The 24,169-nt window shown below is 47.5% G+C and overlaps 1 protein-coding gene across 1 annotated transcript; it reads right to left on the bottom strand.

Annotated features, from left to right (window-relative positions):
- Nucleotides 1-2,230: 2,230 nt before the first annotated feature.
- On the bottom strand, nt 2,231-18,586 carry LAPTM4A (lysosomal protein transmembrane 4 alpha). The gene is made up of 7 exons (XM_075269175.1): nt 18,415-18,586; nt 8,248-8,368; nt 6,828-6,904; nt 5,802-5,924; nt 5,247-5,342; nt 3,452-3,550; nt 2,231-2,751 (listed from the first exon to the last, which is right to left on the bottom strand). Exons 1-7 carry the CDS (start codon nt 18,511-18,513, stop codon nt 2,659-2,661), a joined length of 708 nt encoding a protein of 235 aa, XP_075125276.1. The 5' UTR covers nt 18,514-18,586; the 3' UTR covers nt 2,231-2,658.
- Between the last annotated feature and the right edge of the window lie 5,583 nt (nt 18,587-24,169).

The following is a 24,169-nucleotide window of genomic DNA, read 5'->3' on the forward strand; positions in this document are numbered from 1 at the left end:
AGTAGCCTATTGCGCAATGGGGTGTATTAACTATGTTTGTGGAAAATTTCAGCTAATTCAGTTGAGCGGGTTTTGCGTGATTGACTAACAAACATCCGAACACACAAACCCACAAACATCCAAACTCACAAACTTTCACATTTATAATATTAATAGGATCCATTGACCACACATATCAGCTATATAAACCTAAAACTGAGAATCCCACATAGCGAGCCACAGCCAAAAAAAAAAAAGCTGTGGAAAAGACTGCGATGGAATAGGGAATACGCATTTCTACAGGGATAATTGACATGCTGCAAGTATTTTTGAAAACCCAGCTTTTCCACTGCAGATGTTTTGCTGCAATGTGTGGATAGGATTAGCCAGAACCCCATTAACTTTGCAGGGACTGTAAAACGCTGCTTAGTGACGTCATGTTAACACATTCAGGATTCTGCAAGAAATCTGTTGTATGTGACAAGGTAGTGTCATAGCATGTGACGGGGTTGGAGGTCAGGATGAAGGTCAGGGTCACCATGAAACAGTAAGACAGTTCACACTTGTTACTTTGCCGTCACTTTTTCTTTACTTTGTGGAACCGGGACTTTAAAATATGTAGCAGGGTTACCCTGAATATCTGCAAGTGGATATCACACTGCAATAGAATGTACACAAACACTATGTTTGAGGGCCTTTGATGACATCACAGGTCCTTCAGCTGTCCCATAGACTCATGCTATGTGGTGGGTGGAGCTATATGCTGATTTGGGGGCAGAGCTAAACTGGAGAGAGGCGGATAGTGTACAAGCTGAACACAATGGAGTCTCATAGAAGATCAGGAGACTACAGAACATACAGGCTGTGTGTGGCCAAGAGGAGTATATCGGCTTTAGAGTTTCAGTAAGTAGGACGGGGAATCTGTTTTACATTTCAGCAACATCTGTTCAGCAGTGTCTAACACACAAGCTGCTCAGACACTCTCACACAACACAAGCCTGTATTCTAAATCAGCAGATGTAGCAGAGCTGAGGCAGCACGCTAGCAGTTTGTGTGCGTAACACGGGCATGTGGTCTTCAGACTGTGCTGGGGTGGGGCAAACTGTGTCAAATTTGACCAGCAGTCATTCAGCCGTGTGTAACACAGAATTGCCCAATGTAGCCGAGCTGAGGCAGCACCATACCACAGCTTGCTCTGCTCTCCATATGGATGTCAGGGGTGAACCTTCCCCTTTTGCCGCCCGAGCTAACTGCAGAAAGCCGCCCCCCCCCCCCCCGCCGGGAGGAGGGGGCGTGGCCGTGTGGATCGGGGGCATGGCCGAGTGAAGGGGCGGGGCTTAGCCCCGTTCGCCGGCAGAGAGTAGGCCCGGAGACTGCCTGCTCTCTGCCTGAGGGGAGGCTGCCGGAGCAGCGCTGCTCCAGTGGCCTCCCCAAACCACCGCTCGGTGATAAGCCAGTCCAGGACAGCTTGTCCTGGACTGGCTTAGGTTAGCAAAAATGCCGCCCTCCCTGAGGACCTGGCATAGTGCCGCCTGAAGCGCTCGCTTCAGGTCGCCTCATGGGAGGTGCGGCACTGATGGATGTGCATACAGCTGGGGCTGCTGTACATATGCACAGATGTAGCAAAGCCGATACACAGATGCAGGCGGATCAGCGCCAACCACATTTGGCTAATTATTAGCGGCTCATCGCCAACAACAACCCGCAGACGAAGTCGCGGGCAGAAGCTAGTGCACTATATATGAAAAATGGCCCCATTCAGAAACAGCGCCACACCTATCCAGAGGTTGTATGCAGTATTGCAGCTGAGGCCCATTTACTTTATTAAAACTGAGCTGCAGCACGGTTTCTAATAGAATGCAGCCATATTATTAAGACACTACATTCCCTTTAACAAGATACTGGTCAATTATATAGTCAAAAATTTAGTTAAAAGCAAAAAAAAATAATAAACTGAGCTGTTCTATCAGTATTTCTTTGTGCTAACAACACACAAGTGTGAACAAGGCATAAGGCTAGCCATCGGCTTTGGAGGAAAATCTATGTCTGATATTTGGCGACAGAACTGCTGTTTTCTCCTACCGTATTGGGCATACAGCCCCTATGCAGACCTATGAGTCTCCATGGTAACAGACAACCCACTATGTGGACCTATCTAAGCGTCTATTTCCTACTTTTTTTTTTCTTTGAAGCATCTTTATTAACAAAAGAAAACATAACTCAAAAGTAAAAAAGCAAAAAAAGGTCAAAGTTGTAGTTTTAATTATTATTTTTTCTTTATTTTACTCAAGAAAAATATTTCTTATTCAATCTTTCACTGCTGAGAGGATCACCAAAGCGTTGTCAACGATATGTCACAAGGTTCTCCAAAAGTGAAAGGGTTAAGGCGTGAAAAGACAGACAAAAAGCAACGACAAAAAACAAAACAAATGAAATATAATAAAAAAAGTACCAATAATCATCTTCCCCCAAAAAACTACTTCCCTCGTAAACGTTAATCAGTAAGAGATTGTCTTAAAATGTGTAAGTCATCTTCGGGTTAAGGCAACGCAAGCGTCGGGTTACATAAAAAATAACAACGTCTCTTCAGAATGGGGAGGGAGGGGGGGAGGGGATATTCTGCAGGGTGAGCAGGGGCGGTGTTAACACTAGGTAAAGCGTGGGAGGAGCCCTGGGAGGTTATACATCCTTCTGTGATGGGATGTAAGGCGGGGGAGGGTCCTTCTCCTTTTCTGGCATCTTTATGGCCATCTCGTATGAAGGTAGGATGTACTGCAAGAGAAAGAAATGATCAGTGTGATAAACTGTCACATTTATTGGTTAAAAAATTCCTTAAAAAAATAAATTGGTGGCTGTGGTGGAGACCATATAATCCGTGTGTGTGTGTGTGTGTGTGTGTGTGTGTGTGTTAGTTGTCACAGGTGTCGGTGTTGTCATCACTGGGCTGTGTCCCTCAGACAGTACAAGGCTATGGGGGGGACAATCCTCACAGTCCAGTGATAACACTGAGCAGTAAGCTCCACCCTTCTGACAGTGGAGGGATATTGGTACCCGGGTGTATACCATTACAGGGCTGAATTCAGGGCTCTGTCAGCATTTCAGCTGTATATAATATTGCACAACTCCAAGGACATAAAAAAAAACAAAAAAAAAACTAAGTAATAACCCCCAGACTCCCTGGTTAAAGGTCAGTGTTGACTGCAGCATTCAATAGGGTGGAACAATGGGTATCACTTGTTGCCCTGCTCCTGATTTTAGACACAGTAGCTGTGCCCACATACTCATCTCTTATAGATTAGAATATAGTCTATATGACTGTGCGTTCCTTACACTAGAGGCCAGGAGATATAAAACTTTTTATGAAACATCTTAACGTTTGCCCATGATCAGTTCATAGAAAAAAAACAAACAGTTGCAATATCATCCTTGCAATGTCAGCGGCTGGCGGCTTATGTAGGACATATGTGGTTACCTGTGGAGGGGTCTCGAAGGCGGGGTACACTGCAATCTCCGGCAGGTTCCTGTTATTTATATACTTGTAGCAGTTCCACACACAGTTGATAAGATAGGCCTGCAAGTAGAAAACACAAGACATGTTACAAGAAATGTTACTGATCAAGTCCAAGTACTGATCGGCAGAAAGCAAATATCTATCTATCTATCTATCTAATGCAGAAGTGGCGGTGTGCATTCACTTTTATAGGACTTGGAATGGTGATCTCGGTCAGTCCTACAGAAGTGGGTGGAGAAGTGTCAGCCATGCACAAGACTACTCCATGCCTATGGGTCACTCCGGGTTCCCCGTTCTGGTGATTGCTCAGTCACTTGTCTCCTATTCTGCGGATGGTTGATAAATGTCTATAGTAGGAAAACACTTTTAGGTCTCCTTTGGACTGCCAAGAAACGCAGACTAGTGTGCACAGGATATCCTATTGCCAGGTGGATTCCTTGCACTGTGCTATATAATGATCTTATGGGCCTCAGGACAGTGTTACACAATTCTCAGTGTAAATAAGGCTGAGATGTGGATATCTAAATCCATAAGTAGGGCGTCCTGTGTAATGGATATACTGGCAAGTCCATGGACATTTATTACGTCACATTGGGCTCAGAGGCCCGAAGCATAAAAGCAGCTACCACAGGGAACTAGAGATGAGCGAACACTATTCGGAACAGCCGCGCACGCTCCCATAGAAATGAATGGAAGCGGCCGACACACAGACTTTGCCGGCGGCCGGTCGCTTAACCCCCTTGTGCCAGCTACGTCCATTCATTTCTATGGGAGCGTGCTATTTTGAAACGGCTGTTTTGAATAGTGTTCGCTCACCTCTACAGGAAACCATTTCTGGACAATCATATAACTTAAAGGGGTTGTCCCATTCTAGACACTTATCCCCTATCCACAGGACAGAAAGATAGTGTCTGATCAATGAGGATCCAAGCACCGGGTCCCACAGAGAACCAAAACTCCCCATAGTAAATGGGACTTTTGGTCCACCATCCTGCTGATCATTGGGGGACCCAGCAATCAGACACTTATCCCCAATGTGGAGAGGGAGTAAGTGTCCATAATTGGATAACCCCTTTATTTGGGTTTCAGGGCTACCAGGTGCTCTATAAAAGGACTTATTTACTGAGATCTCTCCTCAGCATAGGTCATCAATAAGGGTGGGGGTCTGTCAGCTAGAACCCCCCCAGATCAGCTGGTTGAAGAGGCTGCAGCATTCAGATCAGCCTTTACTTCATACCAAGCACATAGGCATACCGTGTACCAGGGCTGTGCTTGGTATTGCAGTTCAGTCTCATTCACTTCAATGGGACGGAGCTTATGTTTTAACACGTGACCGATGAACATCAAAAGGAAGAGACTTGCGACCACGGCAGACATTTCAAACAGCTAATCTGTGGGGGGGTCCAAAGGTTCGGACCCCTAGCAATAGGATGACCTATCCCTATATAGGTCCTAGAAATTCATTGGCCATACAAATGTTATATAGTCAGTTTATTATTTTTACCATGTAAAGACTACCTACAATGAGGCAGAATTCTTATTTTCTATTCTCTGCATGATATTAATCCAATCCATGGATTTAACTAGGAAAATACTTGATAAAGTCAAGTGTCATGAAATGTGCTCAATAAAGCCCAGGCTTCTGAATCTAGCCAGAGCGGATCTGTAGTCGCTGACTATGGCTGAAGCCTAGTGGTGGTGACCCAGAACAGCAGACGGTCGCTAGCCATGTCTAGACTGTATCACATATACTCACCTTTAGGATGATTACTAATGCACCAAACACCAGGACAATAAAGAGGAGGCAGCTGGAGTCCATTGCAAGCATGTCCTCCTTGTATGGGAACTCCGGCTACAAGAGAACAGAGGAACAATTATTTGGCACACCATTTATTAACATTTTTAAATGAATCCATATAAAAGAATGGAATGGGGGATAGGAATAAGGAGGGGTGGGGGAGACAGGAAAGGTAAACCTGAGATAACAATAACACGTTGCTCCTCAAAATCAGAAATTATTATAGCGCAGGAAATAGGTCCAAGAGAACAGGCACCCGTTTCATCATCCCAAACATCCCCCACCCCCAGATGTGCAGACACGCATCCCCAGGCAATGCCCCTGTCAACTACCCATCCATGTACACCAACATGCGGCCATGAAAGAACGAGATCTCTAACAAAGCACCCACAACAATGGTGCATCCCCCATTACTACCCTCTCCTGATACCACATCATGGATTGGAAGTACATCTCTCCACTTATTATTTTGGGAAATCATCCCTCATGACACAAGGATCGGGAATCACTCACCAATTGCTCCAAATAGTCCTTGATTCCTGGCAGGTATGTGAGAGAGCTGATGGCGAGCAGGCACGTCAGGGCAAAGTCAAACAGCTGATAGCAGAAGAATGGAATCAGCCATCCACCACGGTGCTATGAGAAAAGGAAAGGAGACATCTTGTATCACAACCCAGCACTTCCACCCCAGGGCATGCCCCGATATAGACCATGTGACACAAATGAAAGGGGCGCCAGCTTGGATTGATAGGTGTGAGGGTTAGATCAAATTCAGATGGCTGTAATGCTGCAGTATTATATGGTCCACATTACTGCCACCGATTCTCTTCGACTGCGGTTCTCATATCCAAAACCTACAGCACCATAGACTCCTGATGATACTGTTCTGGGTCATAGCAGAATTTGTGGCCAAAATACAGACCCTATAATCTATAGGGCAGAGCTTGCAGTCACATTCACGTTTATGGAGGATTCTGACCCGTTCCAAGGACACAGAGCAGGATAGGACCGACTTTATCCCGCCCAACATCGCTGTAACGCAGGGGTAGGGAACGTACGGCTCTCCAGCTGTTGCAAAACTAGAACTCCCAGCATGCATACTGGCTCTGCTGTTCTGGGAACTCCCATGGAAGTGAATGGAGCATGCTGGGAGTTGTAGTTTCACAGCAGCTGGAGAGCCAAAGGTTCCCTACCCCTGATGTAACAAAACAGATCGGAAGCCCCTACAGACGTGAATGCATCTCCAAGTTTCATTCGACTGAATTCCGTTTTAAACTTGGGCCGCAGATCGGACGCATACTCTGTTGTGTGATGGGGGTCTTACAGGATTTTTACATGTAGCAGCATCCATGGAGAGATTTCTGCAATCGAAAGACCATGCCATACATGCACATGAATTTCTGCAAGTCCCAATCACATGAAAGAGAATTGTTCTTATCGAGTGACTGCCTAGAAAACTGTGGAATTGGCTACAAACACGGGTCATATAACAGCTATGGTACCATGGTGGGGATTTTTTGGCAGGTTCTCAGTACTCACAGTGATCGCTCCATACACCATCATGGCGCTCATTGTAAACATTAGCAGGGAGATGGCAAACAGGACGCAGGCGTTCTCTGCAAAACAAAGAGCGGGATGTTACACAGACAGTCACAATACAAGTGCACCACCCATAAACTCTCTACTTTGGATAGAGGATAAATTCTTCTGGGTTGTCCCAGACTCACACATTAAGGGTCTGTTCACAAAGTTTTTGGCAGTGGATTTTGACCCAGAATCCGCCTCAAAATCCGTTGCCAAAAACGGCTCCCACTGACTTCAATGGAGCCGCTTGCTTCTTTCTTTCTGCTAGCTAGTAGCGGAAAAGAGGCGACATATCCTTTCTTCCCGCAGCTGACTCAGCCGCGGTGTCCACAGCACGAGACTCCCTCCCGAATAAGCCCATTCATTCAGGCCTAATCTGGAGGGGAATGCCGCAACGGGATCCAGGCGCACTGTATCAGCATTCCGTCGCAGCTAGCCATGAGGTATGTTCACACGGTAGAAAAAGGCTGCCGCGTGCGAACATACCCTTGCAGGTCCCTTCCATCTCTCTCTGTCTGCGTGTCCACTTCGCCGTCTAGGAGACTGACAATGACAGCCAAGCACTTTACTTGACCGTATATATTCAGTCTGTACGGAAATAATAAAGTGGGAATCAAAAACCTGGGGACATGAAACACCTGTTATTGTGATCGGTGGGGTGACTATAATGAATTACAATGTTGATGGTTAAGGTTACAATGTTGAGGGCTTGACACCTGGTGCCCCCGTGGTTTGAAGAGGCCATCCTGTTCAGAGTGCTACGGATTACTCACAGCTTGAGCTGCAAAGGAGACACGTCACTAATAAACGTGTGATCCATGACTTGTAGAATGGAGCTTACCCATGTGGCGCTGTCTCTCCAACAAGCATTGGATCCCCAATGACCTAATACTGATGGCCTATCCTATAGAAATCCTACCATACGTGACCACATAACTTCTAAAAACACCATTACTTCCATTGACTTGTTAGGTCATGGTCACATCCGAGTCAGATGTTCTACTGTAAGCACAACAAGCTGCGCCATTTCATCCAGAAAAACGGCAGGCGCCAGAATAGTAACCTTACGGGTCCAATTATACTCTATGGCAAGGATAAGCAATTCGGCACTCTGACTGTTAAACTACACTTCTCAGCATGGACACTTGCTCAACTGTTGGGAATTGTAGTTTCAATACAGCTGGAGTGCTGAAGGCTGCTGCACTATGGGGTGCGATCTGCCCTCCTCTTGCTTTTTGGTTTTATTTTCTGTCCCTAAACGGAACAAGACCCAATGTAGATGTGAACAAACCCGAGCCTGGACACTTACTGTGAAACGCTCTATCTGCACATTTTTAGGTGTTTCACGAGATAGCGCCATATACAGATACTATACCTGCCACTTTCTCTGAGGCATAATAATTTCCAATAACTTCATACTGAATATCGACGGTGGGCACGGTGCCAGGGTGGGTGACTTTCACAGTCAGAAGGATTCCCATTAGCAGGTTCACCACCTAAAAGGGAGACCGAAAAAAAAAAATAGTCAAGACAAATAAGAAAAAGCAGTATGTGTCTGACAGATAATGGCTGACTATTATGGCTATGTCAGTGTGCCCATCCTCATATCTGTACTACTGTACGTAGCCGCCCGGATTAGCGGTCCCCCGCAGCTGCGCTCTAGTCTGCAGTCACATTCCTGCCGCTCCCAGGCAACAATCTCATATCTGTAGGGAAAACAAATGCTGAAGCACCGACAACAAACTCCCTGCAAACAGCACAAAGACCGTATACACAAAGTATATCCCAAGGAGCGCAGTGCTATACCAGGAGTACAGGAGCCTAAGTCAGCACCGGACCTCCTATCCGGGCCTATGGAAGCTCTCCGCACTATGAACACCCTGTGTATTACATGTGCAGTCAGATGTCATGTTACACTGGGTAAAAGTAATGTGCTGCAGGGAAACAAAAGTCACAGCATGTCCTAGAGCCTGGGCGGATTTGTATTAGTACATGGGGAAGGGATTTTATAAATCCAACGACATGTATTGTAAAGTGTAGTGGATGGTCAGTGTGAAATCCTGACAACAGCTCAACTTCCATAATATATATCAGAACTCAGCTTCTCTTCTATCATATACCCCTATATATCACAGAGCTCAGCTTCTCTCCCTCTGTCATATAACCCTATATATCACAGAGCTCAGCTTCTCTCCCTCTGTCATATAACCCTATATATCACAGAGCTCAGCTTCTTTCCTCTATCCTATAACCCTATATATCACAGAGCTCAGCTTCTCTCCCTCTGTCATATAACCCTATATATCACAGAGCTCAGCTTCTTTCCTCTATCCTATAACCCTATATATCACAGAGCTCAGCTTCTCTCCCTCTGTCATATAACCCTATATATCACAGAGCTCAGCTTCTTTCCTCTATCCTATAACCCTATATATCACAGAGCTCAGCTTCTCTCCCTCTGTCATATAACCCTATATATCACAGAGCTCAGCTTCTTTCCTCTATCCTATAACCCTATATATCACAGAGCTCAGCTTCTCTCCTCTATCATATAATCCTATATATCACAGAGCTCAGCTTCTCTCCTCTATCATATAACCCTATATATCACAGAACTCAGCTTCTCTCCTCTATCATATATCCCTATATATCACACAGCTCAGCTTCTCTCCCTCTATCATATAACCCTATATATCACAGAGCTCAGCTTCTCTCCTCTATCATATAATCCTATATATCACACATCTCAGCTTCTCTCCCTCTATCATATAACCCTATATATCACACATCTCAGCTTCTCTCCTTCTATCATATAATCCTATATATCACAGAGCTCAGCTTCTCTCCTCTATCCTATAACCCTATATATCACAGAGATCAGCTTCTCTCCTCTATCCTATAACCCTATATATCACAGAGCTCAGCTTCTCTCCTCTATCATATAACCCTATATATCACAGAGCTCAGCTTCTCTCCTCTATCATATAACCCTATATATCACAGAGCTCAGCTTCTATCCTCTATCATATATTCCTATACATCACAGAGCTCAGCTTCTCTCCTCTATCCTATAACCCTATATATCACAGAGCTCAGCTTCTCTCCTCTATCATATAACCCTATATATCACAGAGCTCAGCTTCTCTCCTTCTATCATATAATCCTATATATCACAGAGCTCAGCTTCTCTCCTCTATCCTATAACCCTATATATCACAGAGCTCAGCTTCTCTCCTCTATCATATAACCCTATATATCACAGAGCTCAGCTTCTCTCCTCTATCCTATAACCCTATATATCACAGAGCTCAGCTTCTCTCCTCTATCCTATAACCCTATATATCACAGAGCTCAGCTTCTCTCCTCTATCATATAACCCTATATATCACAGAGCTCAGCTTCTCTCCTCTATCCTATAACCCTATATATCACAGAGCTCAGCTTCTCTCCTCTATCATATAACCCTATATATCACAGAGCTCAGCTTCTCTCCTCTATCATATAACCCTATATATCACAGAGCTCAGCTTCTCTCTTCTATCCTATATATCACAGAGCTCAGCTTCTCTCTTCTATCCTATATATCACAGAGCTCAGCTTCTCTTCTCTCTCCCCCCCCCCACCCCAATGATACAACACTACTTTATTGGCAGAACACTTGGTTTCAGAACCAGTTCCACCAGAATTGTGAGTAATCCGCTCCTGGTTTTTGTTTTTTTTCTACCAAACAAATATCTGACGTAAAAAAAAAATAAAAATTACAATTATTGCACAGTCATGTTAAAGAGGCCTCCAAACAAACAGCTGACAACAGAAGAAAAAAAAATCTGATTAAATCTACATGAGTGGTGTGAGAATCCGTCGAGCGAGCACCATGACCCCTTCACGGTTTACATTGAACGCTGTCTATTTCATAGGTTTATGAACTACAGCCTTATTTTATCCACTTCTATAGGGAGAGGCTGTAACTACACGGCATGACCACTACAAATGGCATGCGATGCGAACAGTGAAGGGGTCACGGCGCTCACATCAGCACTGCAGCCCCTTTAAACAGTGGAGGCCCTGGGGGTCAGACTCCCACTGGTTTCTTAGTGTTGAAGATACAGTATGTTATCAAAAATGAACTAGAGTAACCCTTTAGCACCTCTGAGAACAAAACGATCAGGCATATTGAAATCCAAATGCCCAGTCCTTATCTTCTTTGACCTCCTGCCATCAGGAGAGTTCGGAGGCCTCCTTACACATTAGATAGCTGTGTGTGGTAATCTTATGTGTATGACCAGTGTAAAAGACATATAGTTAAGTACCATATATACTCAAGTATAAGCTAATCCGAATATAAGCAGAGGCCCCTAATTTTAACACAAAATACTCAGAAAACTTATTGACTCGAGTATAAGCCGGTGGGGGAATATTAGGATACATTTCTATCAGGATAAAATAAAAAATGGACCCAGCACACAGTGTTATGCCCCATAGTGGCCCCTGCACACAGTATTATGCCCCATAGTGGCCCCTGCACACAGTGTTATGCCCCATAGTGGCCCCTGCACACAGTGTTATGCCCCATAGTGGCCCCTGCACACAGTGTTATGCCCCATAGTGGCCCCTGCACACAGTGTTATGCCCCATAGTGGCCCCTGCACACAGTGTTATGCCCCATAGTGGCCCCTGCACACAGTGTTATGCCCCATAGTGGCCCCTGCACACAGTGTTATGCCCCATAGTGGCCCCTGCACAGTGTTATGCCCCATAGTGGCCCCTGCACACAGTGTTATGCCCCATAGTGGCCCCTGCACACAGTGTTATGCCCCATAGTGGCCCCTGCTCACAGTATTATGCCCCATAGTGGCCCCTGCTCACAGTATTATGCCCCATAGTGGCCCCTGCACACAGTATTATGCTCAATTGTGGACACCCATGAACAATTATTATATTCTGTAGTCGGCCATATTCAATGACATCATGTGACCGGGGGGCCTGCGTTGCGATGCATATGGAAGCAGGTCCTGGTCATGTGACGTCATGCAAGTAGGCCCAAAGCCTGCCTGGACAGGTAAGTAACAGTGTTTTTGACCTCTCCTGGGACACCGATGATTATAATCGGGGGACCGAAATGGCCCTGAGTATGATAGTGCTTGTGGGGCCCGTGGCCTCACTTACCGATTTCAGCCCCTGCCAGGTAACGGCCTAACAAAAAAAAAGCGCAGTGGTAGCGGGCCCTGCGCAGCTGCTACCATGGGAGTTACGCCCCTGAGTTGGACCATGACTCGAGTATAAACAGAGGGTGGCTTTTTCAGCATTAAAACTCTGCTGAAAAAGTCAGTATCCTCTTTTGGGGTCCCTATTACAGAATTTCTCCCGCACATCAGGAATGATCCCCAGCAGACAATCCCATGTTCAGGAGAATTTCTGCAGTTTCCTTATCAGTTTCTCCAGAACTCCTCAAGGTCTTAACATAAGTGATGCCATGTGCGGTAAACACTAGTTCAGCACCAAAGTCAAGGTCTTCCAAGGACTACAATCTCTGCTGCTCGGTAAACCCCCTCCCACTCTTAAGATGAACTCAGACAATGGGGGAGGTTTATTAAATATCCTACAAGACTGTTTTGGCGTAGAATAGTGCAAATCCATGATAGATAAAATAATCGAAAGCAACACACTTGCGCCTGCCTATCCCAGAATCTACAGCAACCCTGGAAAAGTGCGAAATCGCTGGGAAGCAGAGCCCAATTCATGGTGAGGTACAGGGGACCTGAATGAAGAACCCCCGTTTTGTATTTGTAATGAAGCTGGCACTGAAACGCCTTCAAGAATAACACAAAGTAATGCTGGTCATATGTGTTACGTACTGTATGTTACATGAAGTGCTAGGGTATTCAGGAACACTAGTGGGGACCAGGGCTATGGAGTCACAGTCATGGGGTTGGAGTACAGGACAGTTTTAGGTGGAGTCACAAAAAAAGTTACTGATTACTCTTCAAAATAAAATAATTTAAAATCATATCCAAGTATAATCCTAAATCCTATTCCTACTAATATTATAATATGGTAATAAATGTGAAAGTTTGTGGGTTTGGAGGTTTGTTCCTCAATCACGTGTAAAAGGCTGAACAGATTCGCCTGAAATTTGAGACACATATTTCTTAGGTCCAAGATTGAAACATAGGCTACTGACTTTTCGCCTAGACTCCCGGGCGGCGCGACAGCAACATTGCCGTTCTGCTGAAATTGCAGGACCTGAGATGACGTCATCCCAGGTTGTTGTCCCGCCGCCCAATTGGCTGCCACTGCTGTGTGGGCAGAGCCATCGGCCCAGCCACAGGATGAAAAACATGGCGGTGGTCGCACGCTTGCCAGAGGACCCGACATGCAGCATCACCAGCTTACAGGCAGCCACGCAACGAGACCATCGCCACCACATGCTCGGTGATTCCACAGCCTCACAGGGGTAAGCGCTGCAGCCCGGCACAATCTGGCCTCTATACACTGCTACCACCATACACCGGCTACCGCTTTGCTGGAGCATAGCCGTCACGCTATGCGGCAGATCGCGGAAGCCCGGGGCCACGAACAGTGGTTGTGGGGGGAGGCCGGGGTGAGGTGGATGACCGGAGACCAGGGTCATGCAGGGGCACAGGCCCTGAGGAGAAGGGGGACGCGTGAGGGGGGAGAAGGAGGGATTCCACGGGGGCTGGGGGGAGTGATATGTGCGAGGGTTGCTGCGGGAGGAAAGTGGGAGCCCATGGTAGAGAGTGCGGGGGAGCCGTGGGAGTAGGGGGTGGTTGCCGCAGTAGAGGGGACTGAGGAAAAGGAAAGCAGCACACACACGGCGGATCACAACCAGCAGCAATTGCATACATGGACGCAGCTCAATGCACATGCCAGTACTATATAATACTATGTTACATTGTTACTATCATAGGAATTAATTACTAGGGTTTTCTTAATGAATTAGAGGATATTTACCACTTATGACCATGGCTATCAGCTATTTATGAAGAAGTCAGGAGCGAGAGTCAGAGTCAGGCTGGGGTTTGGAGTCCTGGTGGGCACACAGACCAACGACCCCAAACAGAATTGGTGATAATGCTGGCGTCTTCCAAACGATCATTGCAAACTTTGATCCATAGGTTACCTAGGATCGTGGAAGCAGCAGCTCCATTCATCTGTGCCAATCACATCGCTATATTCACAAGCCTGTTTTTTTTGGAGGGGGGAAGGGTTGTCTGACCATTTTTAATAACTGTCAAAAAAAAAAATTAAAAAAAATTGACATACTTTGTTTGAGATGCCAAAATTAAACAACTCATTACTACTTTCCCCTGAAATCTGCTACTGGAGGAAATCGGATGAGCCCCCAATATAGATCAGCCACGATACCTGTACAAGATACTGAAGAGAAAGGAAGCAGAGAGAATACAGATGGCTAGATATTATTCCGAATTATCCGCCCACAAATACTTATACCCGCCACTCTCGATTCCCCTTTCCTTGGTACGTACTGAACCACGCGAGTCCTCAGCTGAGGGCGAGGAGGGTGTAGCAGCTACAAAGCTGAGAGATGGCTATTCTTATCTAGATCTGTCAGCTGCTGGGCCTGGGATCCAAAATAACAAAACCTACCAAACAACAATAATAAAACCTACCAAGTAGGTCGTGCACCCGCCAAGCCTATACAAGGTCATTAAGAGCCCTATTGTTATGACCAAAAATTTTTGCAATGAACCCGACATTAGATTGAGCTCAATGAAATCTGGAGCTTGGAGGTCAAGGGAACAAAACCCACGACAAGGTCCCCGGGAGTGGGGGATTGAATTTGGTGCTGCTGCTGGAGGTCCAGGGGGAGAAAAAGAGGTTGGAGGGATTGGAAGACGGGGTCGTGGGGGCTACGCTGTAGGTCTCTTGCACACAGGAGGAAAGGGGCCGCGGGTATTGCTAGTAGTATATAACAGGGGTTGTCCGGGGAGTATTAGTTTACTTATCTGGTCCCAGGGATGCATACGATGGGCACAGGGGTTCAAGTGATGTCATCTGAGGCAGCGTTTGTCTCCCCGGGTTGCTCCATCCCCTTCCTTCCCAAATTTTACAGGTAGTTAAGTAGCTGTACTATAGGTGCTGGCTTTACTATATAAGGTCCGCTGGCCTCCATAGCACAGATAATATCTATGAGATCGGCAGAGGAGAGGGCCGGAGCAACTGGGGAGCCGAATGCTGCCTCTGATCACATGACCCAGGAGTTGTGATGTCATCGGAACCCTCAGGTCTGTCAAAAGCCTCCCCGCTACCAGGTAAGTAAATTAATACTCCCAAGACAACTATGTATAATGATAGACTACTCGAACCCTGCAAATCACTTGTAGGATAAGGCCCTATGTTGTAGAAACAGCTTTTTGTTGCAGTTTTATGACCCAAAGCCAGGAGTGGATTGAGCAGAAGGTAAAAGAATAAGAACTTCTTATATATTTCCCATTCCTTTTATAGCCATTCTTGCTTTTGGCTCAAAAAACTGCAGCAAAAACGAAACCAGCACGTGACAGCGCCTTCTACTGCACAGCTCAGTGACATGGGGGTCACTCATCACACGGCCTGTTTGCAGCTCAGTAACATTCAGCCCCCATTACAATAGCACCGGTGCCAGAAGCCTGGAGTTTAGCGCAGGGACATGTCATCTCTGGTGAGGGCAATGTTGCACGGAACAAGAATTTCCAGTGTCGCCTGAAACTGAACTCTCGTGACCTTCAGAAATGTTACAGGAAGGAGTCGGAGGTGCTGGAACGTTCTGACTGATCGGAGGATGAAAGATCTTTTGTCTACAAAAGAAGAATCCCAGACAGATCATCTGCTTATAAATGTGCAGGAACAACATGGAGGCAAAGTGACAACTGTCTGCTCACCCAGGGGACTATCCCACCACAGTAACTTATCGGGATAGGGGATAAGCTGGAGATCCGTGGGGGTCCCAATTCTGATGGGGTGTCGACTCCTGAGTCTGAAAGGAGCAATTGTTGAAAAGATGCGGGAGCCATCTCTGGCGGTCCCAATGAATGGTGCGGGGTCCTCCTTTCTGAGCACAGCTTCCATATTGTCTAGATTCGGGTTCCAGCGATGAGGCTGAGCATTAAGGGCCACCCTTCTGACAGTGGAAAGATATCAGTGTCAAAACTACCAGCACCGATATCTCCTGTGTCCAGGCGAACATCAGATAAACGGACAGTGCGCCGAATTCAGTACGCTGTCAGCTTTATAGCAGAATAGCTGAGGGTGCCAGAGGACGCGAAAGGTCCTTTTTAAAGGGATTGTCCAGGATATAGAGTTTTTGGCAAAGAGGCCGGGGAAGACTGTCCCTTCAATGCTCATTCAGATTACTCAAACCTAACACTCCCCTTGTCTGACTGCCGCTGAGCGGCTTCACGAAAAAGAAGGTCCCGCGTCTGTAAGACAAGACGACTCTACCGAAAGGTCACTTCTAGGGAGTCCAAGCAATCTCATGGGAAGTGAACAGGAAAAAACACAACTAAGGCCAAGCCTGTCAGCGGAGGATTTACTGTAGGAGGAAATGATGGGAATGGTCCGTCTACTTGTGTGGCAGGTCAGGAGATGTTACCGCCATGGATTACACCACTGATATACTGAATACACAGGCAGAGCACCAGTTACTAGAGACCATTATACCACTTCAGGAACCACAGCACCATAATAATGGCCCCCACCCCCTGCTATAGGCCCGTACTGGGTGCAATGGCGGCCTGCAGACTCAGTACATGCAGGTAGTGCAAATCCTATCGGCGCGTACAGGGACAAACATGCAAAACTATAGTGTGACAGGGAATTTAGATTGTGAGTCCCATATGGGACAGTGATATTATCTGTACAGGGCTGCCCAATATGGTGGTGCCATACTACAAAATAAATAGGATATGGGGTACCGGAAAGCATACTATGTCCAGCAATAAGCTCTATGGGTAACCTTGGCATTGTATTAGGGACCCCCAATACAGACACAAAAGTTTTCTAGAGTTTTAAGAATATATAAGAGGTATATAGGAAATGGGAGAAGGAAGGGAACGGCACAGGATCCCACCAACAACCCCAAAAACTCCCTGATGTCAAAGCTCAGGAAATGATTAACCCCTGCAGTCCTGTATTAACCTTACACGTCCCCCTCCCTATTCTGATGACACAGGTCCTCTACCCTTACTCCACTTTTTGCCCCTACCGTGCCCTCTCCTCCACCTTTCGCCCCTACCGTGCCCCCCTCCTTCACCTTTCGCCCCTACCGTGCCCCCCTCCTCCACCTTTCGCCCCTACCGTGCCCCCCTCCTCCACCTTTCGCCCCTACCGTGCCCCCCTCCTCCACCTTTCGCCCCTACCGTGCCCCCCTCCTCCACCTTTCGCCCCTACCGTGCCCCCCTCCTCCACCTTTCGCCCCTACCGTGCCCCCCTCCTCCACCTTTCGCCCCTACCGTGCCCCCCTCCTCCACCTTTCGCCCCTACCGTGCCCCCCTCCTCCACCTTTCGCCCCTACCGTGCCCCCCTCCTCCACCTTTCGCCCCTACCGTGCCCCCCTCCTCCACCTTTCGCCCCTACCGTGCCCCCTCCTCCACCTTTCGCCCCTACCGTGCCCCCTCCTCCACCTTTCGCCCCTACCGTGCCCCCTCCTCCACCTTTTGCCCCTACCGTGCCCCCTCCTCCACCTTTTGCCCCTACCGTGCCCCCTCCTCCACCTTTTGCCCCTGCCCCCTCCTCCACCTTTTGCCCCTGCCCCCTCCTCCACCTTTTGCCCCTGCCCCCTCCTCCACCTTTTGCCCCTGCCCCCTCCTCCACCTTTTGCCCCTGCCCCCTCCTCCACCTTTTGCCCCTGCCCCCTCCTCCACCTTTTGCCCCTGCCCCCTCCTCCATCTTTTGCCCCTGCCGTGCCCCCTCCTCCACCTTTTGCCCCTGCCGTGCCCCCTCCTCCACCTTTTGCCCCTGCCGTGCCCCCTCCTCCACCTTTTGCCCCTGCCGTGCCCCCTCCTCCACCTTTTGCCCCTGCCGTGCCCCCTCCTCCACCTTTTGCCCCTGCCGTGCCCCCTCCTCCACCTTTTGCCCCTGCCGTGCCCCCTCCTCCACCTTTTGCCCCTGCCGTGCCCCCTCCTCCACCTTTTGCCCCTGCCGTGCCCCCTCCTCCACCTTTTGCCCCTGCCGTGCCCCCTCCTCCACCTTTTGCCCCTGCCGTGCCCCCTCCTCCACCTTTTGCCCCTGCCGTGCCCCCTCCTCCACCTTTTGCCCCTGCCGTGCCCCCTCCTCCACCTTTTGCCCCTGCCGTGCCCCCTCCTCCACCTTTTGCCCCTACCGTGCCCCCTCCTCCACCTTTTGCCCCTACCGTGCCCCCTCTTCCACCTTTTGCCCCTGCCGTGCCCCCTCCTCCACCTCTAGCTGCCCTCCTGCCCCATGCAGTACATACACCTCCTCCATAGACTCTTCCAGCACACCGCCCGGAGCGGCTCCCTGGTCTGCCTGCTGTCAGCAGTGCTCCGCCCGTCCGCCCAGCGCTTACCATGTATTTCGTGCCCAGGATGATGGTCCCGGTCCGGACATGGCAGCAGCCGCAGCACCGAGTGCTATACAACCGGTCCCGGCTCCGCTTCAGATTCATGTTGCGCAGATCTCTCCCTCCGTCCTCTGTTATCGCTCCTTGTCGGGTTCTGCACAGAGCGTCACACGTAACGTCCTTCGTCACTACCCAGAAGGCGGGGCCTTATTACTCCGAGCGCCATCTTTGAAAACGGCAAAGTAACGCTCTTCCGATACGAGCCGCCATCTTAGAAATGGGAAAAGTGATGAACTAGCCAATCAGAGTCCGTTTCCCGTGTTGTGTTATTGTAACGCGCCTATTTGGCCACCGGGTGGCGCTGTGCTGTGATTCTGCTGACGATGCAGAACTGATAAGTGAGGGAGATATGGAGGCGGCTGGGACACCTGCACTAAGCTCTGCCCCAGAGGACCCAAAGATCAGGGAGCTGGACCGCGTACACAGCAGTTAGCCATGGACACCTCAGACCCGTTAGGCTTCTGTGTTGGAGTCTCCATAAGAGACTGTCGCAGATTCTGCCAAAAATTGGTGGAGAGAAAAGGCAGAAACCGAAGGGTGTAACCGAAGGTTCTCCATCGCGAACGACAGAGAGCATGGCACAAGTATAAGCCTAGGCACAGCGTGACCGCTCTAAGGATCACCAGATTGAAGCCCAAATTCATAAAGTTGGTGTATCAAGGCGGGTTCACACCTGCGCCTGGTCTCCGGTTTACACAATCCGGCCGGTTTCCATCTTCTGCCCCGCGAAAGTGAACGGGAGATGGAAACTCGATGGTCCGCTTTCAAACCCATTCATTTGAATGGGTTGGCAAAGGTGACCACCCGTGCGCGTCTTCTGCCTCTCTGCGGCGAAAACGTTTTTTTTTTCTTTATCCAGACACAAAGTTGGACATTCGGGACTTTCCACTCCGCCACTTTTCAGCAGAATCTGATGGGAGTCTCCAAAGGAGAATAAGGAAGCCCTTTCTAGGGTGATACACATGGGGACTTACCTTAGACTTCCCTCTTTTGGGGCCTGTAATTCTTGGTAACAGTCTGACTATGGCCATTCATGACTCCATACTTCCAATGGTAACATATGACTATTATTCCTCACGCGAGAGTCACACCTACACTCAGGTTTCTGTTCTTCAGCTCTGCTTGGGGACCCAAAGAACAGAAACGCAATCTGCATAAAAAGTGGATACCGTATTATGCTCCATAGTAGCCCCTGCACACAGTATTATGCCCCACAGTGGCCCCTGCACACAGTATTATGCTCCATAGTAGCCCCTGCACACAGTATTATGTCTCATAGTGGCCCCTGCACACAGTATTATCCCCCATAGTGGCTCCTGCACACAGTATTATCCCCCATAGTGGCCCCTGCACACAGTATTATGTCTCATAGTGGCCCCTGCACACAGTATTATGCTCCATAGTGGCCCCTGCACAAAGTATTAACCCCCATAGTGGCCCCTGCACACCGTATTATGCTCCATAGTGGACCCTGCACACAGTATTATGCCCCATAGTGGCCCCTGCACACAGTATTATGTCTCATAGTGGCCCCTGCACACAGTATTATGCTCAATAGTGGCCCCTGCACAAAGTATTAACCCCCATAGTGGCCCCTGCACACCGTATTATGCTCCATAGTGGACCCTGCACACAGTATTATGCCCCATAGTGGCCCCTGCACACCGTATTATGCTCCATAGTGGCCCCTGCACACAGTATTATGCCCCATAGTGGCCCCTGCACACAGTATTATGCTCCATAGTGGCCCCTGCACACAGTATTATGTCTCATAGTGGCCCCTGCACACAGTATTATCCCCCATAGTGGCTCCTGCACACAGTATTATCCCCCATAGTGGCCCCTGCACACAGTATTATGTCTCATAGTGGCCCCTGCACACAGTATTATGCTCCATAGTGGCCCCTGCACAAAGTATTAACCCCCATAGTGGCCTCTGCACATAGTATTATGTCCCATAGTGGCCCCTGCACACAGTATTATGCTCTATAGTGGCTCCTGCACACAGTATTATATCCCATAGTGGCCCCTGCACACAGTATTATGCTCCATAGTGGCCCCTGCACACAGTATTATGTCCCATAGTGGCCGCTGCACACAGTATTATGCTTCATAGTGGCCCCTGTACACAGTATTATGCCCCATAGTGGCCCCTACACACAGTATTATCCCCCATAGTGGCCCCTGCACACAGTATTTGCCCCATAGTGGCCCCTGCACACAGTATTTGCCCCATAGTGGCCCCAGCACACAGTATTATCCCCCATAGTGGCCCCAGTGCAGTGCACCGGCATCCAGTCGCGCTATCCACTCCAGATTAGGCCCAAATGAATGGGCCTAGGCGGGAAGGAGTGTCTTCAGACGGATGTCGCGCGCGAGGCGAATCTGCCTGAAAGAATGCGCAATTCGCTTGATTTCAATGGGAGCAGTCTCTTTGGTCAGGATTTTAAGGCAGATACGGCTTCAAAATCCTGACCAAAAAACCCTGTGTGAACTTACCCTTATGGGTCTGTATTGTAGTACCTGCATAGCACTTGACCTGCAGCATGTGTTCATTTACAAGTCCATGAGTAAAGGGCACAGATGGCTATTGATAATATCTGTGGACTACTCATGCCCTCCAAGGGACTCATACATTTCAGTGGAGAGGACTAGGACCTGTCCTGAGTTTTAGTGTGTGTATATATGGGGCCATAGAAAATAATGGGTCAGTGTATTATCCATTAAAAACACCGCTAGCACACTGAAAAAAGCGCACAGTCGTGTGTCTGGAGCCTTAGTGTGCCAAAAGCTCAAAAGGAGCCTCAGTGCTGTGGCCCTTTCACTACGGGGGACCCAGTTGGACATTTGTTATGGCTTAATGTTTTCTATTAACTCTTCTATTTTCGCTCTACAAGGATCATTCGCAGGGCTCATTTCTTCAAGCAACTTCTCTTTTTTGAAGTCTTTCTCTGTTTTTTTTGCTGCTCTAATTTCCTTTGCCACCTGATGCCGGTCCGGGCTTACCACTTCATTTATACTCTGCAAAAAACCAGCAATGAATCTCTCCCAGGTTTCATTTTTCCAAGAGGTCATCTACAAGGCCGTAAATCAGCAGACCGCCATTCTCCTGAGTGACATCAGCGCAGTAAATTCCTTAAGGCAGGAGCAGAGGAAAAAAGGAGCCGAGAGAGTGCAGATGCCCCAATAAGGAAACCAAGAGATTAATGTCCAGATCTGCATGGCTTGAAACGTTAGGTTCTAATTACAGTTCTCGAGGCGTACAAGCCAAGGAAAATACACATAAAGGTGGTTACAAAGGAAGTCATGGGAGACCTCTCACCTGGTCCTTATTATACAATGCGCTAGACGTTTTACAGCCATCTTTACTGCCCGTTTTCTGTTCCTAAACGTTGACTTATTTCTCGACATAACAAGAAATGTGTTTTTCATTTTCTGCCAGTCGGACCCACGTCGGCTGGGTCAACTACTGAGCCTGGGAAAAAATAAAGTAGACGGCAGAAGTGGAAGGACTCTCTTGAACTCTCTCTGCCACTCAACGCCCTTTGGCCACCATGAATTAACAGGTTTTATATTACAATATGGAGAACTGGTAGATTCATCATGCCAGGCTTCTATCCTGCGACACTTTTTTTTTTCCCCACCACCTGATGATGGAAAATGTGAGCTATGGTTACTCCTTGTAACTCCTAAAATAGTGAAGTTTAATTGGTCTTCAAGCAGTCGAACATTGAGGTTCCTTGGCCTGAAGCAAAGAAGATTTTCCATGCATGGCCATTATTAAATATACGATATGATGGTTGGCCATGAAATTTGGCTGAACCCGGAGACCTTGGTGGTATAGGGTGTCTATATAATGTGTATAGGAGTCTCTAGGCTCTCCATGTGGCAGATATTGGGGAAAGAAAGATCTGGTGTGTTGGATTTTCGCCAAGCTTGATCCTTTGTGGGAGATAAGCCACCTTCGGTGGTAGGCGTACATTTTAGATGGCACTGATGCAACTATAAAACATAACATTTAATAATTAGATTAAAATGTACAGGTCCCTTTAAGAATACCATCCCAAAAATTGTCACTATGATAGGCATATAAGATAATCCTTTAATAGTCCCACCATGGGGAAATTCAATGTGTTACAGCAGCATGGATAATACAGTAATATATTACAAGAATACAACATACGAGCTCATGGCAGATAGAGAAGATACTAGGAGTCATAGAAACTAAGAAGAAAAGAAAGGCTTCAGGATCATTTAGTTCTCTGTGCGGAGTGATCTTCGCTTAGTCCGGTGTCCGTATGCATCCTCTCCGCAGGGAAACCAGTTGTTTTTGGCCGGAAACAAAGTCCTTCACGGAGCATGGACGTGAGGGAATTCTGATGTTAGTAACCAGAATTGATAAAGAGAAGTGTGTTCGTCCAAAGTCAGGGCTGGAGCCTTTTAATAGTTCAGGTGCACCTGGCTCAAGTTATGGATTTTATTAAGACTGGCATAGGATACGCCAATCTTCGTAAATCCCCCCATCAGTTTCAATGGGTACTATCTACATTTTTTGACGGTGTCTAAGAGGATCCATGAAAACAGTTGCCCCACTAATGCAAAATGGCCATGAATAATAAGGGCCTTGCATCCATTTTTCATGGCCGTTCTTTACAACATTCATGCGCATGTAACTGTAAAGCGATTGTCCTGTTGTAGACACTTATCATCTATCTAAAGGATAGGTGATAAGCGTCCTATTGTTGGGGGCCCAATGGCCAGGTTCCCCATTGATCAGGAGGACCGAAAGTTCTCCTAACGCCTCCTTGTGAATGGAGCACCAATGAATTTGCATGACCAGCGCTCTAACCACTTCATTGGGGCTGTCGGGACTGTAAACCTCTGGCAGTTCCAGTAACCCCATAAAAGAGAATGGATTGCCGGTGATGTCGTAAGTTTAACCTTAAAATGCCCTTCACAGGAGCTTGGACGTGAGGGAACTCCCATGTTAGTAACCAAAATTGATCTTGAAAAGTGTGATCGTCCAAGGTCAGGGCTGGCAGAGATCAGGCAACTCGATAAGCAAATGCAGATCGGAACAGGCAGCGACACAAAATCTGGAAGACAGCAAATATTATATACCCCATAAATGAGCTTGTTGTTTCGGCGATGTATTGCAACTTGGACATAATATGTTGCTGCATTGAGAAGATAAAAAGAGAAAACCCTGAATTGATCGTTGAAGTTGAGTACGGCACTTCTCCGAGGTACCATGTGGCAGAACATAGAGCACCTACACCTCTGTAATTCAGAACCCCTATGGCGATATACAGCCTCCATGTACAGGATTTATGCGCATTATGTCCAAAGACTTTGATCTAACATTCGTACCCAAAGCTTTTGTTACCATAACACATAAAAGCCGTCCAACAGGCTCAGAGATCGGCCTCATTGTTTACAGATGCGACTATTCTGACTCGCTCATCTACCGTCTTCTTCTTTGGTTGAAAGCTTGTAAGAAGCGCATAAGAATATGATCCATCAGGCAAAGCAGTCAGACTGAATAGCCCTGACATTAAAAGATTGGAAAAGATTAAAATGCTAGATTTTACTACAAATAGGTATATGGGAAGATTTCCCACTGCTCCAACCATATTTAAAGGTATTCTAACATTAGAATCCCTTTTTCAGGTAATACCACATTGGAATAGCCTTAAGATAG

The sequence above is a fragment of the Leptodactylus fuscus genome, chromosome 3 (genome assembly GCF_031893055.1).
Source record: "Leptodactylus fuscus isolate aLepFus1 chromosome 3, aLepFus1.hap2, whole genome shotgun sequence".
Classification (NCBI taxonomy): domain Eukaryota; kingdom Metazoa; phylum Chordata; class Amphibia; order Anura; family Leptodactylidae; genus Leptodactylus; species Leptodactylus fuscus.